The 24,080-nt window shown below is 43.2% G+C and overlaps 2 protein-coding genes across 3 annotated transcripts; both read right to left on the minus strand.

Moving 5' to 3' along the window:
* Positions 1 to 5,399: 5,399 nt before the first annotated feature.
* TOMM6 (translocase of outer mitochondrial membrane 6) lies at positions 5,400 to 7,247 on the minus strand. 2 transcript variants are annotated; one of them, XM_078155370.1, is made up of 3 exons: positions 7,015 to 7,247; positions 5,955 to 6,059; positions 5,400 to 5,751 (listed from the first exon to the last, which is right to left on the minus strand). In XM_078155370.1, the coding sequence occupies exons 1-2, from the start codon at positions 7,155 to 7,157 to the stop codon at positions 5,963 to 5,965; spliced, it is 240 nt and encodes a 79-aa protein (XP_078011496.1). In that variant the 5' UTR covers positions 7,158 to 7,247; the 3' UTR covers positions 5,400 to 5,751; positions 5,955 to 5,962. The 2 variants fall into 2 exon arrangements, with proteins under 2 accessions (XP_078011496.1, XP_020835410.1); XM_020979751.2 differs by having other exon boundaries at positions 5,400 to 5,802; positions 7,015 to 7,245.
* Positions 7,248 to 7,554: 307 nt separating this feature from the next.
* On the minus strand, positions 7,555 to 23,308 carry PRICKLE4 (prickle planar cell polarity protein 4). The gene is given in 8 exon segments (XM_078155678.1): positions 7,555 to 8,476; positions 16,257 to 16,452; positions 16,804 to 17,007; positions 17,894 to 18,031; positions 18,568 to 18,675; positions 19,214 to 19,347; positions 22,269 to 22,394; positions 23,179 to 23,308. Coding segments are annotated over 8 exon segments (1,395 nt in total). The 3' UTR covers positions 7,555 to 8,117.
* Positions 23,309 to 24,080: the final 772 nt, after the last annotated feature.

The raw sequence follows: 24,080 nt of genomic DNA on the forward strand, positions 1-24,080 counted from the left end.
CATGCTAATGAATCAGATTTCCCAAGCAGATCTGTAGCATTTGTTGACCTCTTTTGAGATGGCTTCTCCCAAATGACCTACCAAACAGCACTGAGACATAGAGACATTACAGACAAAGGATGGCTTACCCTGATAGGGAAGGGAGTAACTATACTTTGAATTAAACTTGCTTTTTCCAACACTGTGAGGTTTCTGTAATATTTAGCTTTTATTTGGAAGCGATAGCGTATAGCATTTTTTATGCTGTTTGGTTTATATTGTCTCCTGCAGGCTTCTTTATATAAGCTTTGCCCAGGGCTCGCTTTCTGCTGTACACTGTTTTAAAGTGTCACAGCTGCCAGGGCCACCAGAGGAGGTTCTGATGTGGAGTTAAGCTCTCAAGGCCCAAATTGTTAATCAACACAATTGGGAACAATGTTTTTCGTGGTGACAGCAAAACCCATTTACCCCAAGAGCTAAGGATAGTAAACCTGTTAAAAGGAAAATAAGAATCGTGCCTCATCTTTCACTGAATCCTATATTTATTATTCTAGAATCATAGAAATGAAAAGATAGAAAAGACTCTATTAGTACCTACTCCATTCCTCTGGCCAGTCCGGAGGGAAATTGTTTTTAAAAGATAAAAAGCAACATGATGTGATAGGTTAATACAAATACTCAAATTTAATTTTTAAAAAAATAGTTTTATACCAAATAGCTATAAGGATTATTAAGCTGATTAAAGAATGTGTAAAGTAAATGCTTAACTTGGCCAAGCACCAATAGATCAAAATGATTTTAAAAACTTTTTATAAAATTAGATGATACAGAAACATGAGAACTGCCACCCGAAGTACCCTGTTTCAGGCAGGGCAGAAGTTTTAAGAGGCCAAGTCAACACTGGAAGCTAAATGAGAGTAGAATTTGAGCTGTAACTTTGAAAACTAGGGTAGGGCTTCCTTCCCACTAGGTGAGTCAGCCCAAATTTCAAAGCTCAAATGAAAAATGTTCAGAGTAAAATGCCCTTTTTTAATTTATGTAAATCTTGGACATAGACAGGTCTTAGTTGCATCTTGCTTTCCAACATGAGAAAAGAAGGTTAAGAACCAAGTAAGACTTGTAAGTAAAGGCCACAAAATCGAATCCAAGTTCTAATAACTGAAACCTCATGGACCCACTTTGCTCCAAAGAGCAAGTAAGTGATTCATTAAAATCTCATTCCCAGAACACTTGCCACTTGGCCAGCACATTTACTTTCCACTATGATCTGCTTTCCCAGAACTTTCCACTATGATCTGCTTTCCCAGATGAAGGCATCCTGGCCCCAAAAGGTGTTTTACCTCAAACTAGTCTGACTTTGATATTTTCATTCACCCTGAGGCAAACATGTGTGCTACTGTATTGTTAATCAACAATTAACCCTTGGGCAGCCAAGAACTGAAGCCCTTATAAGACCAGGCAGGGCCCTTGCCAGCTTAGATTCAGCTCCCTTCTCAGGGTAGGAGGCAGTGCCACACTGTAAATTTCCAGATGTCTCTCAAAATGTCAAAAATAAAATAGGAAACTGTAGAAGTGTTAATGTGTCCTATGGACTCAATAGCAGAGTTTATTTTTGTTTTGAATGGAAAGGTTTCTTGAGTCAATGATTGTAAAAAGTTCCCTACTCTGCCTATGCTTAGGTCCAGCCAAGTGCAAGAAAAGACCATTCGATCTGGGGTTGGTTGGCACAATGGGTGCTTTTTGGGCCAATGGGCTCCCATGTAAGCTGAAGCAGAGGTTTGACAATAGTCACATAATGAGAACTTTTTTGGGGGGTGGGTGGGAGGAAGGCCAGAGCAGGGGTTAGGGAGGGGGAAAGGGGAATTTGCTTTACTTTATTGATAAAGCTTTGTGAACTAATTTTATACAATTCATGCAATTTGGTGCCTTGTACCCAGTTATGGTTTGCATGGGACATGAGATTTTAGGGAAAGGATCCCCTCATCAGTCAAGTGACAAAGGAATTTGTGTGATTTTTCAAGGACTTTTAGTATCATATTTTTTAACATTTCATATCTGTGTGGATGCAAGTTGTTCTTACCAGCAGTTCTCAACTTTTGGTGTATTTTATTGTACGTGTCCAAAATCTTTGTATTTGTGATTATTCAAAGGCAGATTCTTCCCCACTCCCTTCTTCCTTCACCCAACTTGTCTGCTGCAGATGGTGGTAACTCAGGCCTTTTCTAATCAGGTTGGGAGAACTGCCCTTCCCCAGACACAGCCTCTCTCTTTCCTAGGAGACTTGTGTTCATTGTAGTGTGGGAGGAGGAGCAGCAGAGCACAAATTTTTAGAAAAGGTCTTTCAGTTTCTAACAATGACAGAGGTACTGTTAAAAGTTAAACAGTTAAAAGCAACACAAAATTGGTTCCTCCTGAAATGGAGCAAGTGTGAACTGAAGTTCTTTGCACAGAATTCCAAGCAGTAGTGTAATAAATGCAACAGTCCCCTACATGTGAATGTTACGGTTATCATGGAGGCTCAGCTGTACTATTTAATAGGACAGCTCAACATTCCCTCCCTACTCACGTCCTTCCATCCCTCCCATCCCCTAAATCCCTTGGAGAAGACAACCACAAGCAAACCTAGTGTGTTCAGTAGAACAGCCAGCTGGGAGGAGGGTGAAAGAGCCTGGTAACCTTCTATTAGGTAGCTTCTGGTCTGTTCATTTAATCCTGACCAGTAGTGGTAACACTGGATACATGAGAGGCATTCCATAAGATAATTTTTAAATATCTCACCATCTAAAACCCATCTGACAATTTGTATCTTGTCAGTTTTGTGAAGGTGATGTCTTAGACAAAGCTTTCATAGCAGTTTTCCTGCAAGGGAGGCATCCACATACACAGTGGATGACTTTTGAGGTACTGAAAGTGTTTAAGTTTCTAAATACAATCATAGATTTATATCTTAAATGCAGAATTTGCCCTTTAGCACAGGCCTTTGATTTAAACCATCTTGTATAAAGTTACATGAATCTCACTTAAAGCTTTACATGTGCTGTAGCTACAAGACTTAATCAAAGGGTGATTTTTTTTTTTTTGCTGCCTCTTATTCTGCTTCCTGTATCTTGGATCTCAGAAAACATTTTCCAATTTAATATCCAAGGCACCACTTTAAGACAGCATTTTTTAAATAGCATGCGTCACAGCCTCCGTAAGACTGAAGGGATCATATTAATATGAGTTATCTGACTTGGGGAAAATATAAGGTGTATAGACACCAAATGACAGCAAAATCTTAATTGACAATTGGATATGAAAAAGAAATCAGCATTTCCCATAACTGATGATTGGTTACCAGGAAACTGACTTAGTTCCCTTTTGGAATTTACTGGTTCATTAGCTATACTGGCATCAAATTCCTAACTTTTTGCAGGACATGTTTTATACAAAATCCTTCCCACTTGCATTCTTGAAAGTAAGCCGAAATTCCCCCCAGAAGGTTTCTTAAAATGTTAATATCAAGGTGCCATTAAAGATTTTTTTTTAAACACAGTTGGGGTTGAGTGACTTGCGCAGGATCACACAGCTAGTAAGTGTCAAGTGTTTGGTCTGAGGCTAGATTTGAACTGGGGTCTCATGACTTCAGGGCCAGTGCTGTATCCACTGCACCACCTAGCTGCCTCTAAGATTAAATTTTAACTGATCTGAAGAACTGCTTTTATTTTGCAGTGTTAGGTTATTCACAGCTCTGAGTAGATCTGAGATGTTTTAAATAAGCACTGGCTTTTGTGGACTATAAATTTTAACACCATGTGTTGGTTGGTATTCCTTTAAGATTGGGCCAGGTTATTGCCTAGAATGCCTACTGTGACTTAAAATATTATCTGCCTTCACCACTGACAGCAGTAGCACCAAACCTGATCTTTGGTCTCATTTGTGTAGTGCTTATTCATTTTAACAATACTTTATGGATCTGAGGTCAGAGCATCACTGTTCTCCCAAATTAACCCAGAGAGCCTGATCTTTGTGATTCACATTTCTTGCTTAAACTATATCCTTTATATTATCTACTAGACTCATGGTTTCCTATAATCAGATTTTCTGCTGTAAGGGACTTTGGAGATCACATAGTCTGACATTCATTTTATAGGTGAGGAAAATGAGGCCCAGAAAGGCGTTTGCCCAGTACCACATAGGTAGTAGTAGCACTCTCCTGTTTATAGAAAAGTACTATCCTTTTGGATATTTCTATTGGGATATGCCTAGGAAGAAAATCATATCAATCATCTGTTTACTTTACACAAATGGCAGGATTAGGATTCTGACAGTGAATGAAGGAAAAACTATATTCTGCCATCTTGAGGCAAAAATGAAGTTCCAGGAGGCCAGATTCTAGAACACATCTCATACCACACAACAGATGCCTCATAAAAGTTTGAGCCAAAAGCATCCCCACTCATCTAGCCCTTCAGGAAATTCAATTCCACAAACAGTGAACAGTTATGATGTTCAAAGCACTGTGTTAAATAAAAAGGGGAAAAAACTGCCTAAATGGATACTAAGTATGTAGCCAGAGCTAAATGCAAATTTCGGAGACAAGGACTCAAACATGTTGGAGCTTCCAAATCTGATCAGTAATTGGCTAGGTCAGATCTTTAATTGGCTAAGGGTACCTTGTTCGACCAACCCTTTTCCTCCTCTACAGGAGTCTCTGTAGGGCCTGTTTTCCTTTCTAGTTAACAGCTTAGTCTTTAATGCTCTCATTTGCCCCAGAAACTGAAATTTCTGAAGACAGCTGACATCTACATTTAACATTTTTAAGCAGTTGAAGATTCTCCCTCATTCCCAGATCTCTAAATCAACTCCTTGCATATTCTGTTTATAAAGAACCTTGAGCTCTTATGTTCTTTATATTTCCATATTAGGTCTGGCAGTGTCTTTTTCAAGTGAAATCATTTTCATGCACCTTATTTGGGTTACAATTTGGGCTGCTTCCCCACTGGCTTCTTGGTATAAAACACACACTCATGCACTTCTTTGGCCTCAATGTCTCCAGACTCGAACCTGCATTCCAGCAAGTATCCTGGTGGCAACTCTAAAACCTGCCTAAAGCACTAAAATGCTATGCAACACCAAACTGGCATCCCACCCCCTTGAAATCCTGCTCAAAATTTATGTTCCTTTTAGGTGAGTTTTACCCCACAATTACCAACATCAGTTTCTGGTGGTTGCAGTTTGCCTGGTCAGGACTTTTTTAGTTTTGTTTTCCCTTTAAGCAGCTGACAAGTCCCCTTTTACAACCCACGATGGGGGCCTGTTCTGTTCTCTTTTGGGTGTGAAATATGAATCATGTTTTTATGATTTTTGTAAATCTTTACTCTTTTTACACCTTGTTTTTGTAAGCTGAAGTTTCTTATTAAAAGAATAAAATCCCAGGGTCTTTGTTAACTGTCTTTATTTCAAACATTTTAGGAGAAAAAAAATCTTTGTGTAACTGAAGAGAACAGCAAATATCCTTGCAACACACTCCCTGCCTGGCATCTGCCCAACCTGCAAGGATCTGGAAGATATATACGATATATGGAGCAAAGGCAATATACCTATACTCAGACCATGCCTAAGTAGAGACTGAAGCTATGGCTGATCATAGACTGACCAAGGAAGAAAGATATCTAGTGTACAGAAGGGAATGTAGCAAGTCTGAATCAAATTTGTGGTAGCCAGTCAAAGCAGGTCTTCTGATGGTCATGTCATGGTCATAGCTGCAGGTTGGATAGAGCTTCCAAGAAACTGCATTCAGATCACAGAAGGCAGTATTAGAAATGAAGTCACTAGTAACATCTGTGGAAAAAATACATTGGACTTGAGTTTTAACTTTCTGCTTTTCACTTCCCTACACTCAATGGATAGGGAATGTACATTAAGATGTAGACATGATAACTCAAAAGACTTTCACTTGTCCTGTGTATGCTTCTAATAGCTTGGGTACTTACCAGCTGTGCTACAGGCCTGGCTGGGGTGCCATCAAGTCAATGTCGCTCAGGTTCCTAGCCAGCCAGACACCAGCAGCAAAGAGTCCCAAATTAACTATCAAATTCCTGGAAAGCAGAGAAATCTTTAAAAGTCCTAGCATTGGTGAAGGGCCTAATTCCCCTATAACACCCAGAGAAAAACTTACCTTCCAGGGGAGGCAACAAAAGTAAGGGGACGTTTAAACCCTTTCCTCAAATGCCAGGATTGTCATTTAGGGTGCTTTTGATTAGCACCCTAAAATTCAAGGACAGCGTCAAGACATAGATAAAAGAACTACTTACTATGCCTTAAAGAACAGGAACTGCCTACCTCTAAAGAGAAACTGGGCAGGCAGGAAAAGAACTGGAAAGTCATTACAGATTCCCAATTTCTGAGTGGGGTCCCCAGAAAAGCAGGTGGAGAAATTCAGACACCAAAGAGATGGTGAGTGTTAGGGCATAATGAGTCTGGAAACAGGTTCAAATCACAGTGATTAGGTGTTTCGACTTTTCTGAACCTCCTTTCCTCGCCTGCAAGACGTAGAAAATGTTTTTATCTACATGACAGGTTTCCCCACAAGTCCTGTGGGAAGTCTCATATGAAAATGTGGGCTACTGTTATAACAGCAGTTCGCATTTAAGGATAAAATGAGCCTAGGCGATAAAACGAGATAAGCAAAAGAGGCCACAGGAAATTCTCTTGCCCTGCCTGATGTTGGGAAAATGGAACTATGGACCTAAAAAGGCCTTCAGAGTTCATCTAGTCCAACTCTCCCTTAATTTTACAGACGAGGAAAACAGGGAAAACCATAAAAACAGCGGCTTCCTCACGCAGGGAAGGTGACTGTCCCAAGGTGACACCGCGTGTCAGTGGCAGAGTCAGGCCTGGAGCCCACGTCCTCGCGCACCGCCCCCCGCCCCCGCTGGGGCCAAGCCGGGCTTTGGGGATCCCTCCTGCAACCACAGGAGAAGGAAGGAAGGGAGGAAGGGGAGCCACCCTGCCCCCGGCCGAGGGGAAGGCGAGGGAGAAGGACCCAGTTACCTCCGGAAGTCGTTCCTGTCGGTGGCAAAGCGATAGGCGCCCCGCAGCCACTCCCCAACGCCCTCGGGGGCTCCCGTCCCTCCGCCTGAGGCCCCTGCAGGAGGCACCGCCTGAGGCGGCACCGAGGACCCGCTCGCAGCCATGGCAGGTAGTCCCAAGGCCTCAGCTCCACATGGACGCGACTCAGCAGCACGACCTCCCGGCGCCCCTTGTTTATGTCACTTCCGGCCAAGACCTTTCCTCCTCCTCCTCTTCCCCTCCCTCCACGTTCAGCCGCAGTTGGGCAGCTCAAAGCCGACAGGGGGCGAGCGTGCACTACGGGCCGGACACGCGGTTGGGAGAGCAGGGCTCTTCCAGTCTGAGAGCTGGGTTAGCCACCCTACCCAGCTAGTCACTCACACGTGGGGTCACGGGGTCACTGGGTCCGACGGCCAGGGCTTGTAAAAGCGTGGAGCCAAAGGGTGGAAAAGGGACCTAAGATATGAATTCTCTAGTCCAACGCAAATTTGAAGAGAATAACCACGAAAGAGGGAAAATGAATTTGTTCAAAGTCACACGGCCAGTTTTATTTACACCATTGTGTCGGTACACCAATCAGTCAGTCAGTCAGTCAACCAGCACTTATTAAGTGCCTGCTTGCTTGGTGCCTGGCACAGTGCCCTCATTCAATGTTAATAAATACTTGTTAACTGACCCCCCCAGGTTTCAGAACTACCTGAGCTTTCACTGAAGATGTGGTTAACCTGAGGACAGCTGTCAATGCAAGGCTAGTACTTGTAGCTCTATCTGGCCTGGCAAACATGGAGCTGGGATAGTCCCAAAAGGCTGGACCTATTTGAAGATGAAGAAAAGTATATGCCAGTCAGGAAGATGGGTATCTTCACCCCACAGCAGAATCCTACTCACTCTCACCCCCAGGGCTGGGACCTGAACCCCTGCTCACTGCTGAATGTCAGTGTCCTTGGTTGCAACCTCCTTCACTGAAGACTCCAGGCTCCATTTTCTAGAGGGGGGAGTCTTCTGTCTGGGACAGATGCTCAGGTTCACACTTTTTCACCACCTGCATCTGAGGCAGTAGTAGTAAGGGTAAGGAGGGCAGAATTCTAGCAGACCCTACACTGTCTTCCTGGGGCTCTGCCCCCAGCATGTAGGTGGAAACTGCCAGGATCAGCAGGACTCCTATCCCCAGGCTGGGGTAGAGGCTGTCCCAGAAAAAAGCCATCAGGCTCAGAGTCCGAAGAGGAAGAGCAAGTGGGGCAGGGCCCATCTTCCCTTGAACGAGGAGTCCTCAGAGAGCGACTTTGTCTTCTCTTTTCAGAGCTCTTCTCAAGGATCCCAGGACTGTTTAGGAAGCTCTGGGGAATCTCATCTTTCTCATCTACAGGGCTGTCTGTAGGTTGCTCAATACTGTTTTCATGGCAGGAACTGGAGCAGACAGGAGTAGGATCTTTGCTCTGGGAGGCTGTGAGAAAGGAAACAACAAAGATCAACCTATCAATCAATCAACAAGCATTTATTAAGCATCACTCTGACCATCCTCAATCTTTTTGCTGGACCATTGTCCCATTGCTTTAATTGGAGGCATTCAAGGCTCCTTTTCAGTTTCCTTTTACATGTCGTCTTTCTTCATTAGAATGTAAGCTCCCTGAGGGCAAAGATTGTCTGTATTTGTATTTCCAGTGCTCAGCACAGTGTCTGGTACTGTAAGTGCTTAATAAACAATTTTAGACTTGACTTACCTGTAACCTGTTTGGCATTTAAAGCTCTTCAAAAACCTACTTTTCCATCCTTATACATTCCGTTTAACACAATCTGTGGTCCAACCAAACTGGCTTTACTTTTTCACCAAGAATAATACTTCATATCCCTGGTCTACACCTTTGCACCCTGGCTATTCCCACCAAATTTGGAATGCACTCCCACCTCTTGTTCCTCTCAACAAGCAAATACCTACTATGTGCCAGGCACTGTGCTAAGCACTAAGAATGCAAAGAACAGCAAAAAGTTTCTTTCCAGGCTCTGATCAAATGACACCTTTTGTAAAAGGCCTTTGCTGATGTCCTAGGGGCTAATGCCTTCTTGCAAAATTACTTTGTATTTATTTTGTGCATGCTTCTCTCTGTAAATATGTCCCAGATACAATGTATGCTCCTTGAGATAAGAGACTGTTTCACTCTTTGTTATTGTATTCCTACTACCTACCACTTAAAAAATGCTGGAGGACTGATAGTTTGATACTCCCTATCTGGAGCTGGAGCTGCAAAGACACAGGACCTAGAAATTTAAATTTATAGCTGGAAGCGATTTTAAAGGTCATCTAGTCCAGCTTTCTCTCCTGACAGATACAATACAGCCTCTTCCCTACTGGCAGATTCTTTACCCTCAGAAACTCAACCCTTAATGGGAAGAGCTTCACATCTTGTTTTTTAAAACTGTCTTGAGACTTCCGCTTCCGGGAGCCAAGATGTCGGAGTAGAAAAGGTAGTCTCCCTCACCCTCCCCTATCAGACTCTGAAAACCCAGAAAATATCACCCCAGAGGAAAAAACCAAACAAACCCTGGAACAGCTGAACTAGAAGAAAGACAGGAAACAGCAGTGTAGCAGCCCAGCAAACAGGTCTCCCAGTGCCTCAGCAAAAATAAGGGAAGCAGTACTACAAAGGGCCCCAGGCAGATAAACACCTGAAGCTTGCATCTGAAAGGAGCTGAAGAAAGCAACCTAGAGTCCTCCTAAAGTCCCAGCCTTGCTGATTCCAACCCAACACCAGGTAAGCTGTCAGAACCCTACAGCCTCCAACTGTCAACCAGGAGGAGATCCTGAAGCCCAGGTGGTAGAGTAGGCAAACACCAACACCTGGACCTCCAAGTGCCTCAGTGAGGGCAGGGGAACCTAGTGGAAAGCAGCTCAGAAAACCACCAGGTGCCTCGGCACTCTACTGCAAAGGAATCTCCTAGTGCATTAGCAGAAAGGAGGGAGGCAGCATTGCAAGGGGCCCTAGGCAGATAAACACCCTGCAGCACCCATCTAAAAGGAGCTGAAGAAAGCTAAAGGAAAGGAAAAGCAGTCAACCTAGAATTGCCTGAAAGTTCCAGCCTTGCTGATTCCAGCCCAACATCAGGTAAGCTGCCAGAACCCTAACAGCCTCCAATTGCCAACATAAGAGGCCCCAGCATACAAAGCCAGTGACCAAGACCTAGGCTCCCAACACAAGAAGCTTGGGTCAATGCCCTCTGTTCCCTAGTAGGAGAGCTCAATCTCTTTAAAGGCCAGGAATAAAGAAACACCATGAGTAAAAAGAAACGTACCATAGATTCATAAGATGAGAAGAGTGAAGATCAAGACAGAAGTTCTGACAAGGACAACATTGTCAACAAACCCACATCTGCAACATCAAAAGGGAATAGGAACTGGTCTGAAGCCCCAAAAGCCTTCTTAGAAGAGCTCAAGAAGGATTTTAAAAGTCTAATGAGAGAGGTAGAAGAGTCCTTAAAAAATACAATTGGCCAATTGGAAAAAAAAAGTACACTGAAGAAAACAAGTCCCTAAAAAACACAATTGGCAAACTGGAAAAAAAAAGTACGTTGAAGAAAACAAATCACTTAAAAATACAATTGGCCAATTGAAGAAGGAAGTACAAAAACTAACAGAAGAAAACAATCTGTTAAAAACTAGAATTGGAGAAATGGAAACTAATGACTCTATGAGAGCAAGAATCAATCAAACAGAAGCAAAAAAGAAAAAGAAAAAATAGATGAAAACATAAAATACCTCATCGGTAAAACAACCGACCTGGAAAATCAATCCAGGAGACACAATTTAAAAATCATTGGGCTGCCTCAAAATCATGATGAAAAAAAGATCCTGCACCATATCTTTTTCTTTCTTTCTTTCTTTCTTTCTTTCTTTCTTTCTTTCTTTCTTTCTTTCTTTCTTTCTTTCTTTCTTTCTTTCTTTCTTTCGCTTTTAGGCAATTGGGGTTAAGTGACTTGCCCAGGGTCACACAGCTAGTAAGTGTCAAGTGTTTGGTCTGAGGCCGGATTTGAACTCAGGTCCTCCTGACTTCAGGGCTGGTGCTCTATCCACTGCACCACCTAGGTGCCCCCTGGACAGTATCTTTCAGGAAATCATAAAGGAAAACAGCCCTGAAGTCCTAAAACCAGAAGGTAAAATAACCATAAAAAGAATATACTGCTCACCACCTGAAAGAGATCCCAAACTGACAATGCCAAGGAATATAATAGCAAAATTCCAAAATTACTAGATGAAAGAGAAGGTGCTGCAAGCAGCCAGAAAGAAACAATTTAAATATCATGGAACCACAGTCAGGATTACACAGGACCTTGCAGCTTCTACATTAAAAGACCACAGGGCATGGAACACGATATTCCCTAAGAAAAAGGAGCTTGGATTTCAGCCAACTATCAACTACTCTGCAAAAATGAGCATGATTTTTCAAGGGAGGAGATTGATATTCAATGAAATAGGGGACTTCCAAACCTTCCTGATAAAAAGACCAGAGCTCAACAAAAAATTTGATCTTCAAGTACAAGATTCAAGAAAGACATAAAAAGTAAATGAGACAGAAAGATACAAAATGTTGTTAATAAGGGCAAACTGTGTACATCCCTACAAGGGAAGATGACACTTGCAACTCTTGAGAACTGTATTGTTATTACACCATGTTAAAGGAGTATACATAAAGGGGGTGGATATTAGTTGACTTTAATGTAAAGATAAAAAAAATCTGATCAAGTGGGTTAAATGGATCCAAGTAAGTGGATTAGTCTGATCTTAGAAAATGTACTGAGAAAGGAGGAGGCAGACAAGGGTAAATTACATTACAGGAAAAGACAGAAAATCCTATTACAGCAGAGGGAAAGAAGGGAGGGGGTTGAGCATTGTTTGAACCTTACTCTCATCAGATTTGGCTCAAGAAGGGCATAACATAATCAATTAGGTATAGAAATCTAACTTGCCCTATATAGGCAGTAGGAGGGAAAAGGGGAAAGAAAAGGGAAAGGGATAATAGAAGGGAGGAGAGAGTGAAGGAGGCAGTGGTCAAAAACAAAACACTAGTGAGGGGGGGAAGGAGAAAGGAGAAGGAAAAGCATAAACAAGGGGGGGAAAGATGGAGAAAAAGACACAGATAGTAATCATAACTGTGAAAGTTGAATCGATATCTTTTTTTTCCTCTTCTGTTGAGTTTTGTTTCCTCTTTCTGATGGTTCCTCCTATTGGTTTTAATTTAATTTTTACTTACAACTTCACTAATGTGAAAATGTGTTTAATAGGAATGTAAATGTATAGTCTATATCAGATTGTGCGCTATCTTGGGGAGGGTGGTGGGGAGGAAGGGGGAGAAAAATTTTAAACTCAAAAGCATATGGACGTGATTGTTGATAAATCAAAATAAATTAATAAAATAAAAAAAAATTTTAAAAGGTCATCTAGTCGAACTAGGTACCATAATGGATAAAGCCATGCACTTGAAGTGTGGAAGACCTGAGCTCAAATCCCATGAACTCTCTCATATTGCAAGGAAAAAAAACAGGCCATGAAAGGTTAAGTGACTTGTCATATAAGTAGTAAGTGGGTTCTATAAGAAAGGGTTCCCTTTGAATCCCCCTTTTGAGTCCCAGTCCCCAACTCATCAAACTTTGAGTCTTCTTCAAGCATCAAATTGCTTCAGTGCTCCTGGCAGCCAGCTTAGAAAGAGAGAGTGGAAGAGTTCAGATTGCTAAAGGAAAAGATTCTGGGAAGACATGGCAGTCTCTATCATGTCCCTATAGCCAGCTTACTGCTTTAGAGACTTAAAGGAGTTTCCCCTTATGTGAATCTAGGACGCTGTCTCTTGGTTAAGTTGAATTAACTTGCTCCCAAAGGGAGAGTGCCTGCACTCTGTTTGTACGGTATATGTCCTCCTATGTGGACTTTATCTGATCTGTGTTATGCTGTGATTTATATAAATGGGTTTCTTTGCTACTTACTGCATGTTTACTGTGAAACTGGGAAGGGGGTCAAGCCTTTAATATGCAGTTGGGGTTACCCCTCCCCACGAAATAACAAAGCAATCAGAAGTTAGACAGAACCTGATCATATCGCCTAGACTACATCTAAGAGAACAGACAGTTATACTTCTAGCCTAATACTTCCTCTCACTGAGGAAAATAAAGTGGTAGCCTGTAGCCCCAACTTCCTGCTTTTCCTCTTGATAGAAATAAAATCTCCCTTGGAGAAAGATAGAGGGAGAAGAAGATAGCGATGTCTCCTCTGCCTCCTTTTAAGCCACACTAGGACAGCCCTCACTGCATGTGAGGGACCCGCCATTCTCTTTGCTACATGTGGGAGCTCTGTCCATAGGAATATTAATTTTTGGTCACATTTTAAAGCATATTGTTGGGTTTGTGAATTACTTGCCTTCTCAATGTAGGGGAGGGAAGAAGGGAGAGAATTTGGAACTCAAAGTTTTAAAAACAAATGTTAAAAATTGTTTTTACATGTAACTGGGATAAGTAAAATACTAAATAAAAGCTTAATGATAATAATAATACTGTTGGGTTTAGGGGCTAGGTTTCTTTTTTTCCCCTAGAAGCTGGAAAAAACCACTTTCTTTCCTGTGCTTTAAATGCCAAACAAAGGAATTTACACCTGTCTGCACCTTCGATGACAACTTCAGACTAATTTGATGTCTCTTCTTATTGACCCAGAACAAAACTCAAAAGAGATGGTAGCTAGGCCCCCTTAGCAGATGCTGCTCCTTACCTTACCTTATTCCTCACTTCCCCCACCTCTGTGGTTATAGGTAACCCTGACAGGATAGAGGGAAGGATGCTTTTCTATTCTGTGTTGAAATGCCCTCCCCTTCTCTCCCCCACAAGGGTCTGGGGAGTGAATGAATAAGTAAGTTTTGGGCAAGCATGATGGAAGTTGGGGAAAGGAAAAGGAACAGCTAAGTTTTGGGGGGCCATGACCAAGGGTCTCTAACCCCCAGGTCTATAGTAACATTAATTCATGACACTTCTTAGTGTCACCTTTAAGCCTAGGGATGACTGTCTCCCTTAAATGGGAAGAAAGAGAAACTGCTGACTACACAATTTAGAAATGTCTTAGATTTCTATTCTTACACCAGAGGGTAGCAGAACCAGATTAAAATGCAGTTGGGAAATATTTAACAAACTAAATAAAAATACAATAGAAGATAACATTAATATTTGGTTTTCTAAACTGACATTTGGTTGTCAGGGCTCCTTATTTATGGTTCAGTGGCCCCTATTTCTATTTGTTCAACACCACTGTCTTAGTCCACTAACTTGCCCAAGGTCACACAGCTAAACATTTTAGTCTCTAAGCCCCAACTTTCTCATCCTTAAAATGAGGAGAGGAACAATTGTGTACTCCCTACCTCCCAAGGTTGCAGAGGGGAAAATACTTTGTAATGCTAAATGGCCTCAAAGGCAGAAAGACCAGTTCAAGACCTTGATAACACACTGGCTGTGTGACCCTGGACAAGGCCCTAAGACTAGAGGTGGAGGAGTAGGTGTCAATCTGCATTGGTCAAAGGAGTTTCCAGCATCCAAGAAACCACTCTTGGGCTGGGTGTGAGAGGAGATGGGGATAGCAGAGAAGACCTCTATGTAAATGTAGCTATTATTGTTAGCTTTCCAAATCATATCTGCTGCTCTGCTTGGTCTCAATTCCTTGGAACACAAAGCTCCTTCCAGATTAAGCTCATCACCTCTAAATTAGGGCAGTTAGGGGGTACAGTGGATAGAGCACTGGGATTGGAATCAGAAAGACTCATCTTCATGAGTTCAAATCCAGCCTCAATCACTTACTAGCTGGGTGACCTTGAGAAAGTCACTTAGCCCTGGTTGCCTCAGTTTCTTCATCTGTAAAATGAGTTGGAGAAGGATATGGCAAACCACTCCAGTATCTTTGCTAAGAAAACCCCAAATTGGGTCACAAAAAGTCACATAACAACCACAAATGACAATAAAACCTCTAAATTACCAAGCTCAGATTCTTATAATCTAGCAAATAGCTTGCTAATGTTCAGACTCCTTAAGAGTCTGCCCAGTATGATGGGTGTTCTAATAAACCTTGTCTTTGGCTGACAGAAGGCTTGGGTTGAATTCTTACAAGCAGGACCTGCATGTTGTGATCTCAGGGTCCCAGCACCCCTAAACCCCTAAACATCAACATTTTGGTGGCCCGTACAGGGAAACTGCCTAACCCTAAATTCTTCTCCAGCCAAGATTGGAAGGTATCTAAGCCTCTCCCTTCCCCTTCTTGCTCTGCAGTTGGGGTCAAGGCTTGGAGGTGCTTTTTGGGCAGGCAGTTATGAGGCTGTCTCTCACTTAGCCTGATGCTCTCAGGATCTCAGTGCACTGGGTTCCTTTGAGGCCATGGACCTGGGTACACCTTCCACAGCATAGAGGACAAGGACAGATGCCCTATCTGGAAGTGTATGCCCAATTCTGTTAATTCTCTTGGCACTAGAGAATTGGGGAAAACTGCAGTTGCTTTTTGGTTCCCTGAGCCTTACTTACTCCCTTCCCTCTACACCTCTGAATCCTCCTTCATGGAGGTTACAGGGAAAAGTTAGAACAGCTAAAAAAATCTTGGCAGATTTTGGAGCTTTTATGATTGATCATTAAGGAATTTTGAAACTCCTCCTTACAACCCTAGTCACTCCTTTGTCCTACTCCCTTTCCCTTGGGTTAAGAGGGTATCTCTCATAGGAGAAGAGAGTTTCACTCTACCCCTCACCATGTCCCTCCGCCTCCTCTCTCTTCTGACTGGAGAGGTGGATAGTGGAGTAACAAACTCTTCTCAATGTCTTCCTTCATACAGGGCACAAACTGGACTTTTTGCCCCACTTCATTCAGCATCAGCTGCTCGGGTCTCAATTCCACAGAACAAGATGCGAGATACCCTCCTGTGCCAGGTATTCCCTAGTGTACCTCCTCCACTCCCCACTACTTCTTCCATTCCTGCCTCTTTTTACATGTGGTCTCTCCGTCCCCTCCCCCAATTACATTGTAAACTCCTTGAAGGCATGGACTGTCTTTCTTTTTTATTAACTGTATCCCTTGCATTTAGCATAGCACCTGACACATAGCAGGTGCTTAATAAATGTTTATTAGATTATACTGGATTGGATTGGAACTCAGATCCCAGCCTAGGCTTCTCTAGCTCTCTGACCCATACCCTTCCCTTTAAGTTGATTCTCCTCTCTTACCAATAGACTCTCCTTCAGGCTGGCTGGAGTTGGGATCAGAATGAAGTCGATTTTCAAAGCATCTGGGGCAACAGGGCCCACTGCCAGGCAGAGCATACTGTCCAGAGCTAAGAGGTCTTGTACAATCTAAGCAGCAGAAATGATCTTCATGCCAGTGTCTCCCTGCAGCCTCTGTGCACCTGCCAGAGAAGATGAGCTACAGAGGAAGGGGAAGAACAGAGAGACAGACATGAAAAGGCCTACTTGAGATTGGGAAGGGTGAGAGGCTTGAAGATTGTAGAAAGTGAAGGCTGGGTTAGGAAGAGGCAGATGGGGCCCTGGACCAAACACTAGCCTGGAAGCTAGGAGACCTGGATTCTCAGAAGTGCTCTGCCTCTAACCAGGCACTAATCTGACCAAGTCTCTGGGCCTCAATTTTCTAATTTATAAACTGAGGGTATTGAGCTGCAATGGTTCTAAGACTTGACCCTCAGGAGGTCCCTGTCTCTTCCTCTGCCCCAGCCACCTTCTTTCTGTTCTTCTCCCCTCCCAAGGGAACCATACCTACTTGGTCACAGGCAGGGCAGCGAGGTCTGAGCAGCTCCGCATGGTGCCTGCCACAGTACAAGTGCCCCTTGTGGTAGAAATAGATCAGGTCTAGGAGGGCCTGGCTACAGGACTGACAGGTGAAGCAGCCAGGATGCCAGCAACTCCTCTCCCCCGCTCTAGCTGCAAACACCCCAGGCTCACCTGGTTTCAGATTTGCACCACACTGTGGGATAAGGAAAAGTATCAGGAAAGAGCCAAGAGAAATTCTCCATCCTCTCACCTTCTAGCCTCCTGCTTTTGGAATATTTGTACCTTTCACTTTAGCCTCTAAAAAGTAATCTCTAAGCCCTCTATTCTTTACCCCACCCTTTAGCCTCTGCCATTTCCCTCCCAAGAATGCTTACCTGTTCACACACATGCAGGCACATACACAAGCATACATAGATATACACTTCCTAGCCTCTATCATATTCTTTCCCCAAATCAGGCTTCTATCACAACTTTCCTCCACTTTTCTATTCCTCTGCGAAATTTTCTCCCAACTCTATTTCTATAATGTTCTGCTCGCCCTCCTCCTTACAGCTTCTTTTTAAAAAGTTGTTCTTTCATTTTGAACTTAAATGCATAAAGACAAAAAAAATTAACATTTTCATACACACAGTACAACACAGAGGATTCATATAAAACTATGAATTTCCATTTCACACTATTTTAAAAAATATGTAGTAAGTACTCACACTTCTTTTTTTTTAAGAACCTGATATTTCATCAATGTAGGGTACCCTAGATAAGGAACCTCCTCTCCCAAACAAGATCAGAACCTTCTCTGCAATTTACAATCTTGGAACATTGCCTAGGGCCACTGAGAGGTAGGATTAGTACAGATTAGAACCTAATACCAGGTCTTTCTGACTCTGTGGTCAGCTCTCTATCCTCTGTGACATAGTGACTCTATGGACCCCTCAACACCTCCATAATGCAAAACCAGCCCTTCCGTGTGACCCCTGGAGTTGAAGCAGAGATCCACAATGTTTAGAAGTGAGGATAAATAATAGTGACTGATAAGGGCATAATGATGCTAACTGGAGTAGGGTTCTGGAGCAGCTCACCTTCTCACACATATACCCTTCAAACCTAGGGGGCACCAATCGGATGACCCCCTGACCCAGAGCCTCCTTTCTCCGATGGGCACTGAACAGCCGAAGCTGGAATCTCTCTTCTTCCCCAAGGATTGAACAATACCGTTCCTGTCAAAATTCATAGTGATTCGTAGTACAGCAGTATTTGGGGGATGAGTAAACTTAGACCAAAGGAAAAATGATTGATTGCTAGGAAGGAGGAAAAAAAGATTATAGAGTCTTCTTGTTTGAAAAGGAAAACTGGGAAGAGGAGGCTAGTAGGTAGTCCAATAGGAGAGAGGGGAAGAAAACAGAGTGCAAGCCTAAGTCTCACCTCTTCCAGGAAGCTTTCCTTGATAACTCTCAATAGCACTGATCTCATAGCATCATAGCATGAGAAGTGACCTTAGCCATCATTTGTAACCTTAAACATCATTGTCTAAACCTTTTTTATTTACAATAATTTTTATTATTGCTCTCCCCTTGTTTCACCCCTTCATTTTTGTTTCCCAAGTAACACTGTAAAAATTTCAAGTTCTAGACACAAAGAAAGTCATCTCAATGAATACAGGATGAATTGAGATGAGCTGCTCTGGGAGAGAGGATAACAAAAGAGAGAAAGGAGAAGGGGAATTAAGCAGATGGGGCTGGCATTTGGGGCTCACATCACTGTCTTGTGGAGGCAGCTGCTGCAGGAGAGTCTGGATCCGAAGCCAGTCAGGAGAATTGCTAGGATCCACATATGAGGTCTCCAGGTCATGGTGTACAGGCACCTGAAGAGACAAGGCAGAGACCTGAAGCAGCTGATGGGAGTTAAAATGCAGTTGGGCTTCTTTCATCACCTCTTGCACTCCACGGGAACCTTTCACTTTTCTCCCCTACAGATTCTTTCTGCATTGGGGAATTCTTTCTATGTTCCCCTTCATCAAAACCCACATGGCTTGACTCATGCCAATAATCATGGAGACATTTGAAGGATTCTAGGTATACTCTCCATATCCTAAAATATCTGTTCCACTGGGGCCTAAAACTTGACCATTAGAAATTAACTCATTTGTGCTAAGTATTGCCCTCTTCCCATAATCCTCTTTTAAAATGTAACCATTTCAGATGCATGAAATCCCTGACACCATTAGTTCAAATGCTCTAATAGGTCTGATTTTCATCCAGAGAGAAGACCTGAGGGCTGCGTATCTGGAGATGGGGAGAGTTCTGTGAGATAGTTTTGACTGAAGTTGACTCAACCAGAAAAGCAAATTCCCCAGAAATTCTGCTTGTCCAGGAGGGAGAAGAGGAAAGAGCTTTTCTTACCTGAGAAGGTAGGGTATCAGTTCCTTCCTCCTCCAGGGTGCAGTAGGATTAGTCCTACAAGCAGCCTAATGTCTCCTGGTCCCTGGAAGTGGATTTATCTTGGTAGGATCAGATTTCAGACAGCATAGAGGGATCTACTCAAGGAAAGGGGTCTGTAATAATAAATCATCATAATAATAATAACTAGTATTTATATAGTGCTTTAAAGTTTGCAAAGCACTTTACAAATATCTCATTCTATTCTCACAACAGCCATGGGAGGTAGGTGCTATTATTATCCCCATTTTACAGATGGAGAAATTGAGGCAGTCAAATGTTAAGTAACTCACTCAGGGTTGCACAGCTAGTAAGTGTCTGAGGTCAGATTTGAAACAGGTATTTCTGACTATAGGTTCAGCACTCTGTCCACTGTGCCACCTAGCTGCCCAAGTTAAGAAGAAAGAGCCAGGGGCTGGGAATCAAGAGTCCTTGGCAAATCACTTAACCTCTCTATGCTTCAGTTTCCTTATTTGTAAAATGAAGAGTTTAGAATCCATGATTTCTAAGATCACTTTAGCATTCTATGATTCTCTGTTCTGTTCTTCATTAAGCAGACTCAGTCAGATCTCCTCACTATTTTCAATACATGCTATACTATAGTCTAAGATTTGGAGTCAAAAGGCCTGGGTTTGAATCTTACCTTTGCCACTGTCTAGTTGTGTTACCTTAGACAAGTTACTTCATCCCTCTAAGCCTTAGTATCCTTATTTGTGAAATGAAGGAGTTGAATTAGATGATCTCTGAGTTTTCTTCTAGCTCTGTGAATATGATTCTATGGTTTTGTCACCTTCACCTAATTTCAACCTCCAAGTCTTTTGTCTTTTCTTCCTTCTACCCTCAGTACTCTCCCAGATGCCCATCCAAATCCCACTCACCTTTCTAGGCTCAGAGGTCATGCAATCTTCCCTGACCATGGGAATCCCTAATGATCTTTTCCTCCTCTGAACTCCCATTGCACTGATGGTCGCTTGCACTATGGCATTTAATTTTTCTATCATTGTTTTCCTTTTTTTTTTCCTTCCTAACTAGACTGTAATATCATTGAGTGAGGGGCAGGTAGGTGGTGAAGTGGATAGAACATCAGGCCTGTGTTCAAGAACTGAGTTAAAATCTGCCCTTACTAGCTATGTGATTTTGGGCAAGTCACTTAACCCTGTTTGCCTCAGTTTCCTCATCTATAAAATGAGCTGGAGAAGGAAATAGCAAGCCACTCCAGTATCTTTCCCAAGGAAACCCCAAAGAATTGGACACAACTGAACAACAAAAATCATTGAATGAAGATTGATGCATATGTGTCTCTATTATGGAATCTCCAACCTCCACCATTCCTTCAACCTAGCACAGTGCTTGAAACAAAATGATCAATAAGTATGTTGATTGATGATTGAGTTTTGGTCTCAGTTCCCTCATCTCTAAAATGGGAATAATCATTCTTGCACCACCTCACAGGGTTGCTATAAGGAATTGGCCTTTATAAACCACAAATCTTTATATGAATGGTAAATGGGAGTTATTCTCATTTAAGATCCTGGCAGTAGGGTCAACAGACAATATGTGGCCTTCTAGGTCTTTGGGTGCAGCCTTTTGACTGAGTCCAAGTTTTATAGAACAAATCCTTTTATTAAGGGGTTTTGCTCTGTGAAGTTTGGATTCAGTTAGGGGGCATACTTGAGGATATAGAGGGCCACATGTGGCTTTGAGGCGGAAGGTTCCCCACCCCTGGTAGACTGTTTAAGTAGTAAAGTGGCCCTGCTCCAACAACCCCTCCATCTGCCATCAGATTTCTTTATGGGTGTCCCCTTTCCTGCTCTATCCCACCTCTCCCACAGTCCATTTCCTTCCTCCTACCTTCCCTAGGGCTCTCTTGTATATTTCCTGTAGGGAGGAGACCAGACCTGAGGGTTTACCCTCTTACATCCCCCTGTTTTCAGTCATTTTCTCACAGGATGCTGAGCACATGAGAAAGAGAATCTTTGAATCATCATCTCAGAATTGGAAGGAACCTCAGAAAGTCATTGTTGCCAAACTATATCTGAACAACATCCCTGGCAAGTGGTCATCTGGCCTCTAATTGAAGATCTTTTCTAAGGGGCAATTCATTAGCTTCTCAGGGGAGGGAGAAAAAAAATCTGGAACTCAAAAATCTTATGAAAGTGAATGTGAAAACTAAACAAATAAATTAATTAATTTTTAAAAAGTCACTAGCTCCTCTTCAGCAATCCCTTCCACTTTAGGACACCTCTAACTGTCAGAAAGTTTTGCCTCCCCTTATAACTTCCACCAGACTTTGCTGATAGTTCTGCCCTCTGGGGCTGAGTAGGGCAGGACTACTCCAGAGCATAAAAGGTTTAGTTGTGCATAACTGGTGAAGTGGGAAAAATACTGAGTGTGGTGGCAGAGGATCTGGGTTCCAATACTAGCTTTGCTAAATAGCTATGTCACTTAACCTTTCTCTGTTTCACTTCCCTCCTCTATAAAACGAACCAGCTGGCCTCTGAGATCCCCTCTAGTTCTAAATCTAAGATCCTATAAAAATTATTATTACTTCATTTGAAAACTGTGTCCCCCTGGGTGTTACTGTCTCTCATAGGCTCTCATAGGCTCTCATCATCCTGAGACATATATACAGACTTGTCAGAAAAGAAATAGCTACCTGACATGGAGGATAATGTTTTCTAGCGGCAAACATAAATGATTTTATTTTGCATGCTCTCTATCTTGACTCTCCTCCTTAGGTAGCTGCCTGCCTTGCCAACCCTTAGTTTCAGCCTTTTCAGAAAAACAGCTTTTTCAACATAGGAAGATAGCAATCCTGTGTCCTTAGGTGCTAGAGAGAGGTCGAATATGGATGGAGCTGGATTGCAGAAGGGAGCTCCGTAAATGATGTTGACTTGGACACAGGGAATTCCTATTCCCTTAAAATCACACTGTACAGAAAATCACTTCCACCTCCAACACCTCCAACACCTCCCAGGCTCCCTTGGTCCCAACCCCTAGGCCCTCCCCATTCACTTGCCTGTAGCTTTCTCTCCTCCAGACCCCAAGGTTTGCTTAAGAAGTCGTCGAGGGGCCAGACGCTGCGAGATTCCTAAGGAGCGGAGGATGGAGAAGACCCAGTTTGTTTGGTCCCGGGATAGGGGTACTCAGTATGCTGGTGAGCATAAATTCTCCTCCTCTCCTTACCTTAACCAGACTCCAGCTCCGCCGGGGGCAGTGCCCTTTGGGGCCCCAGCGCAGGCCGGATGGGTGGGGAGGAGAGCGGAGAGAAGGGAAGGGAAAGAGGCAGGATTCCTGCGTGGGATCCGCCTCCAGAGATCATTCTAGCAGCCAAACCAGTAGGGAGGGAAACAGGGCACATGGGGAACAGGAAGGAAGCAGAGCTACTTCTCTGTTCATGACACCTTTTTCTTCTCCCTCCCCTCCAGTCCCCAAAGCTGTGTTAGTTTAGGGAACTTCGTGCTATCACCTCCCTCCAGGCCATTGCATCTGCCCCAGAGCCGCTCTCTATTCCAGTCCTCTCTCCTCCCCAGTCCCTCCCCTTCCAATTTCACCCTTAGCCAGACGACTGCGGGAAGACAGAAGTCTGAAGCACTGATACTGGAAATAAAAAGATTGTGTGGGGTGCGGGGAGAGAGGGCAGGCAGGAAGAACGCTCCCGTATATCCCGGTACAGAGCAGTGACATGAAGACTTACCCTCTAGGACTACAAATACAGACAAACACAATAAAATATGGGAACTTGTATATGTTTGCACACATCTATAGATCATTCATTTAACGTAAAAAGAAGATACACCCTTCTGTCTTTCTACCCAGAACGTGTACTGAGTCTTCGCCCCTCCCCTTTATGTAGTCCAATCTTCTCAGGTGTTTAGCCCTTTCCACTCCCTCCCTAGTAGTGTCTCTTAGCTCCTCCCTCTCCTCACCCACAGTGTCTCCCAACTTCTTCCCCTCAGCTCTGGAATCTCTCCGAAGCAGCAAGGCACCTGAAGGAGAGACAGGACTTGGCTTGTTCAGGCAGCACCACCGCACCTCAGACCACCAGCACCTCTCCATCCTGTTGGAGGCAGGCCAGGACCGTGAACCCAACAGTCTTGTGACTAACAGTGCACCTTAGACCACCAGCCCTGCTCACCAACCTCCTCAGACATCACTGAGGGGAGCAATCAGTATAGAGAAGAGACCCATTTTCTCTGTCACCACCAACACCAACTGCTAACCATCTGCCACAGATGGGCAGGTAAGGGGTGCCAGCATTTCCCAGCCTACCTTCTAGCACAGCCCTTGAAGCCATTATCAAGGGGAAATTAACTTCTGTGGATATGTGGCTGCTTCTGAGGGTTATGCGGTCACAGCTACTCAAGACCCAGTCTTGGCACAGTCACAAGTTCAACATCAGAAACCAACGTTGTTTTACCAGTGGCAATGAAATTTTAAAAGCTGTTTTAGCATCGGCTTTGCTGTTGCACCCTAAGGACCACGGGACTTTAAAAAATCTGATCTGCAGCTGAAATCTACTAGATGTATTGTGTCCCTCATTAAAATATGAGCTCCTTGAAAGCAGGGACTGTATTACTTTTTTTTTTCCACTAGAACTTAGCTCAGTGTTTTGCACATGGAGTTTGATTAATGCTTTCTCATTCATTCATTTATTCATTCTCTAGCCCACTTCTTTCTTACCAGTGTCCTTTAATTTCCTTTCCTTTCTCCAGGTTTCCTTCATTTTCCTGCAGTGACCCCTATCCCTCTCTTCTTTAGCATCTCTCCGCCTCCTCTCCTCTAGCTTTCTTTTCTCTCCTGCAGTGTCCTCCCATTCAATCCAATTCAT

This window comes from Phascolarctos cinereus, unplaced genomic scaffold, assembly GCF_003287225.1.
Source record: "Phascolarctos cinereus isolate Bilbo 61053 unplaced genomic scaffold, phaCin_HiC Scaffold_5;HRSCAF=322, whole genome shotgun sequence".
Classification (NCBI taxonomy): Eukaryota; Metazoa; Chordata; class Mammalia; order Diprotodontia; family Phascolarctidae; genus Phascolarctos; species Phascolarctos cinereus.